The 5,998-nt window shown below is 39.8% G+C and overlaps 1 protein-coding gene across 1 annotated transcript in view; it reads left to right on the top strand.

The window, feature by feature from the left end:
* LOC141288153 (uncharacterized) overlaps positions 1–5,703 on the top strand; it is a 13,579-nt gene extending 7,876 nt beyond the window's left edge. Inside the window, exon 5 of the mRNA XM_073820254.1 lies at positions 5,554–5,703. Coding sequence (XP_073676355.1) covers positions 5,554–5,703 — 150 coding nt within the window. The remainder of the gene's footprint in view (positions 1–5,553) is intronic.
* The last annotated feature ends 295 nt before the right edge of the window (positions 5,704–5,998 follow it).

Below are 5,998 nucleotides of genomic sequence, written 5' to 3'. Positions count from 1 at the left end.
GATAAGCTTACAGCAATGGGGATTTATTTATAAAACAGTAAGGGATTAAGGAAAATCCAGGATATAATTAATATGGATATATTATATATATATTAGCAGAGTTGTATTAATGTCAGATATGAATAATCATTAGAGATATTCTAGAAATAAGAAATAGGTAACTTTAATACGAAATACAGATATTATTACTCAATGTACTCAAAATGAATAGACCAAATGAATTACACCAAACAGTCTCTAGAGAAATGGTATCAATGAATGAGTTTATCGATGATTTCTCATGTAATGCACTTTGTGCACACTCCCTACATCCCCCCCCCCCCCCCAGTGAAATCGTAATTTCACAAAACTAACTTACTACCCAGTGCACTTGTACAACCAGGGTATAAGAGTAACACTTTTCACCATCTTTTGAAAATACTATTTCAGTTAACCGAATATAAGTGGCCCACTCACACACAAACACACTTGTACCCAACCCTGATGCAGGCCTGATTCGTTGCTTGTGTGCGTAGGGGGTCTCTTTAATCTCCAGTGAGCTAAAATGAAAACCAATAAATGGTATCTGTGTTTGTTAAAGGGGTCCTATTATGCTTTTTCACTTTTTGAACTTTAGCCAGTGTGTGGTGTGTATGTTTGGGCATAAAAAACATCTACAAAGTTACAAATCTCAAAGTCCACTCCAAAGGGAGATATTTGGTTTTTAAAAATCCCTTTTCAAGAACTACAACGAAACGGCTCGTTTGGACTACAGCGTTTGTTTTCCGGAGGCTATTATGTCACAACGTAAATCCCACCTACTAAAATTCAATTGGTTGGCGGGTGGACGATTCGGCTAACTTTAGCCATGTGTTATGGACAGCCGCTTTTGGGATGCTTCAGCGAGCGGTAGGTTGGCTGTTTAAAATGCGAGCTTTAACTAAAGGGTCTGCAAACTGCTCCGGTAGCCTTGCTGAAGCCGCGCCGTTCAAGTGTGTTGTACAGAGGGTCCAAACACGCAGATCCGCGGCTGATGTAAACACCAACATTGACTAGTGATCATCTGTGGACGCGTCGGTGCCTCGCTGCAGACGTACAGTGTGTGGTAAGAGATTTATTCATCATACAGTGTAGATAGCTTCACTAGTCTTATGGTTTCTGGCATGCAATAATTAAATACATTAGCACAATAATGATAATATCACGTATCGGCGATCTTGCAGGCTGGCGATAGGACCAACAATAGCGTTTTATTTACTCACCCTTCATGCATCCTATGTGTATACTTCCTTCTTTCAGACGAATGCAATCGAAGTTATATTAAATCAATTCTGGCACTCATACAACAGCATAGACTGAACGGCACGGTAAGTGTTCCATCAGTCCAAAATAAGTCGATCCATAATAAAAAAAGTGTCTCGCATGGCTCCGGGGCAGTCGGTAAAAGCCTCCTTAACGTAAGAATCACTTTAATCTAGTTTGCTGCTCTGGGAAGGGGCACAGCAGGGCGGAACACGGTCTACGCTGTTTGCCAATCGCAAAGCAGTGGGATTGCTAACCAATCACAATACATTTGTTTTTTTGGAAGGTGGAACCAGGAACTAATCGAGCCGTTTGTGCCAGCCCAAGTCAGTTGTTATCGGTAGCACGTTAGTTCCTAAGCTAAATGTTTCTTATTGGTAGCATGCTTGTTCCTAAGCTATCTGGTTGTTATAATAAAATAAAAATAAGAAAATGTGTATAAGTAAAATGAAGGACAACATAGTTTGATTTAGAACCCAGAAACTGTTGTAAATTTCTTCGACATACCTCCGGTTTTCCCTGTTACGGGGATAGCGAAATCACAAGGTAACGTATTTGATATGGACGTGGCTTCTGATATCACACTCGGATGTAGGCAGTGTTGTATCGTGGATAAGCATGACTTCCGATATCACGTGGATGTGGGTGGGGTTGGATGTCCAACGCGGGCTGCAGCAAGCCCTAAAACTCTCTAAAACTGCCACGAATCCTCATGCTGACAGCTCGCCAAACAAACACACAATGCATCCAAGCTAGATAAACAGTGTTCAGTCTCTGTAAATAGTCCTCTACAATAGTAAATGTTCTCCACAAACATCGTTCTAAGCTCAGGACTGCTGAAAGGGTTTGGCGCAAATCAAAAAAAATTCTACCAACCTTAATATGTATCGGTCCATTCTCCTCCCTTCCTCTGCTAATGTCTCCCCTGTTAAAAGGACATATTAATAAAATGAACAATTCTGATCTCCTTCAAGTCATTTAAAGCCCTACAAGAGGCAGTCGTGGCCTAATGGTGAGAGAGTTGGGCTTGTAACCTGAAGGCCACCAGTTTGATTCTTGCACTGGCAGGAACTGATGGTGGGGATTGTGAATGAACACAATCCCTCTCCCCTTTCAATACCATGACTGAGGTGCCCTTGAGCAATGGATGGCCACTGCTCTAGGTGTGTGTTTACAGTGTGTGTGTGTGTGTGTGTGTGTGTGTGTGTGTGTGTGTGTGTGTGTGTGTGTGTGTGTGTGTGTGTGTGTGTGTGTGTTTACTACTCATTGCTGTGTGTGCACTTGGATGGGTTAAATTCAGAGCACCAATTTCGAGTATGGGTCACCGTACTTCGCAATATGTCACAACATTCATTTCTCCGGCAGTTGTACCTGCACTTACTCACATCATAAACACATTCCTTCACACTGATGTTTTTCTTTCAGCATTTAAACAGGCTCATATAACTCCACTACTTAAGAAACCCACCCTTAATCTTGCTAAGAAATCTTAAATGGTTAAATGGAGAATGCTGGGTTCAATTTAGAAACCTAATGGCATTTGTTTTTTTTTTTTTTTGATTGGTCTACTATGATTGCCACTAGCATTATGTCAACATTTTCTGTGTTCAATGAGGTTCAGGTAATCTATTTGTACATACTTATGAAATGTTTATTAAAAGAGAAGATAAGGTGTCACATGGAACAGTTGGGCTGGGTTTTAGGGAGATTTGGCATGCTGGGGGAATACCAAGCTGTCATATCATTAACAAAACGAATGAAACCGCAGGCACACCAAAATTCCCCTTTGCTAAAAAAAATAAATACATCTTTAAACATACTGGAAATGTTTTGATATGAGGTGAGAGTGAAATAGAAACTAAACTGTTTATTGCAATTCCCCTGTGAGTTAACCTTTCATCAGCACCTTAACACTAAGAACAATGCATGTGATACACAATAGAAAACAAAAATACTTAGGTGGGGATTTGTATAAGCACAGTTAAATTGTTAATAGGCAATATAATATTACAACCCATATTGTTTTTTTATTGTATTTTTATTATTATTATTATTATTATTATTTAAATAAAAAAATTATATTGTAAAGTCAATACTAGTAAATGGTTCTGTATTTTTTATTTATTTAATTGTATTGACTAGATCTCTATGTATGTTTGTACACAAATTCATTGTTCACACAAACATACTTTCGGCAAAGAAGTTGATTCTGATATGTTTAAACATATTGTATTGACCACAATGTTTTATTAGTAGTGTTCATGCCAGCAGTTAACTGTTTTACCACAGCATTCTGGAATGAAGTTTTATATTTCAGCTCTTGAAGGGGAAAAACAGAAAGCAAGAAAAAAAGAATGTCCACGCCCCGTTTGCACATAAAGTGAAAGTGAAAGCTGTGTGAAGTCACCATGTGTTTCTTTATCTGCATATTAAGCATAACTATTTTCCTGAACCACAAACCAAAAATTCACGGTAGAACAGGATCAGAATGGCCTTTCAAGTCGAATATGTCTACAGACCCAGTGATATTGGTGAGTTATGCACAGTAAGACTTCTTTTTTTAGTAAAACATATTTTATACTTTGCATATTGATTGTGAGTTAGACTAAATTAAATTCAATTTTTGATTTAAACTATTGTTCTATAGGGGTGGGCGATATGACCCATATCATGAAATGTTATATTATGATATGTGTAATTTTATTTCATATACAATAGGATCATATACACTCAGTTAGTTATAACATACTGTTTTATAATAAGAAAGAAAATAATATCATTGTTCAGTTACAAAAAGCTCAGTGTTGATTCAGTTCTGTTCAATATGTAAAGTTATTTAAATATGAAATGAGTTCAGTTGGGCAAAATAGCATTGTTTACTAGTATGAACCCTTATATTAACAAGCCTTTGGAAAAAGAACTGTTAGCACATTTATTTGTAAGGTAACAATCTCAACAGCTGTGCTGAATTACTATGCAGTGTTTGTCATGTAATTACATTGTAGCATACTACTCTAAAACATTATTCATTGCTTACTGAATACCAGGGATAGGCAACTGGAGTGCCGCTGTCTTGCAGAGTTTAGCTCCAATCCTAATCAAACACACCTGAACAAGCTAATCAAGGTCTTCAGGATTGTGTCAGAAACGTGAAGGCAGTGGGCGTTTTATTTATTTATTTATTTATTTTTTATTGTGCAAGACATTTACAAGTTTTTTTAGGCTCATTTGTCCATGCCCGTTACACTAAGAATCAAAGGGAATTTGAGCCTTCACAGCAGCCCAGTGAACTCAAAAAATGGTGTTAGACGAGATGGTTCTGCTAGTACCACTTGCTGTGGGCACTTCCAGCCATCATTGCAACCTTGAAGGACATTATATCACAGCCAAATTCATGCAGATCGACTGATGCGCGACCACTATTCTCACTCATTAATGCTGAATTCATCCTGTTTAAGGATCTGTTCTGCTCTGCCAAGTTGATCATTTGCTGAAGACTGCCACTGACCTTGCTGTCATGACCAGCTTAAAATAAAAGCACACAGAGGGCTCCTGGAGAGCTGTGTGGAACAAGAGCAAATATTGATGTTACTATGAGATGAGGCAATCTCAAAAGCCTCGCCATCTACAGGATTGTATAATTGAAGCTCCGACAAAGATGATTCATCCATGTCCTCTTCAGATGAACTCTGAACATTCTCATTTTACCCTATTATTGACTGACTAGTGAATTAAATGACTCGACAGTTTTCTTTAGAAGCAGGTACAGTTCTCATGGGAATGTCAGCCCTCAACCCCAAGCATGCCACATTCCTTTAAAAGGAGAGCCTTGTGCCCATGGCACAACACTATGGAATCAAAGAGGACAACCTGCTGGTTGAGGTGCACCAAATGTGGTGGCTTTTGAAAAGAAAAAAAACAAAGGGGGAAACAGTTAGCAGTGCATAGATCAACGTCTGCAATCTGAGTTTAGATGCGAGGGTCTACATTCATCAGTAGCTCAGTTTCTGGACTATACTTTGCTGTATGTTGGTTCGTTGTTTACTGTGGGTGTCACGGAGGAGGAACACAACACCGCGTCTGTGACTGAAATGGCAGTTGCACCGGAGCGCTTTCACAAAATGGTGGCGACAACAACGCTACGTAATGTCGAGTCAAATTACAGCTGCTGTTCCTAAATCAAACCAAATCAGAGCTGCTCTTCCTGCGTCAAGTCAAGTCAAGTCACAGCTGTTCGTCTAGAGTGATGTCACATCTCATCTGATCTCCTAGAGTCTAGTGACATCTCAGCTCATCATCCAGAGTCATGTCATGTCACAGCTAACCTCCCTTAATCTCATCACGTCTTGTCTGATCTTTCAGTTTCTCACCACGTACACCACCGTCGCAGTTTCCCCGGAGGTGGCAGCTTATGCTGTATAGCCTCATGAAACGGAGACATCTGCTTTGGCTCTCTACATGGTCGTAGTGCCCAGCTATACACCCCCAGCCCATGAACCCTTGTCCTGTGCTGAACCAGCTGAGGAGGCCACTTATGAACTCTCTCCTTGTCCAGACTCAGCCTCTGTTCGTCCTGTCACGACCATGGAGGCCATCTATGAACCTTCTGTATTTTCTGTCACAGCTATGGAGGCCATCCCTGAAATCCCCCAGTTTACACTGAACTTTCAGTCCTGCCTGTCTTGCCTAAGGACACTGTTATTAAGCCCAGTGTGTT

The sequence above is a fragment of the Garra rufa genome, chromosome 16 (assembly GCF_049309525.1).
Source record: "Garra rufa chromosome 16, GarRuf1.0, whole genome shotgun sequence".
NCBI classification, from domain to species: Eukaryota; Metazoa; Chordata; class Actinopteri; order Cypriniformes; family Cyprinidae; genus Garra; species Garra rufa.
Note: the sequence above shows the minus strand (reverse complement) of the source record. Positions and strands in the feature narration are given on the sequence as shown.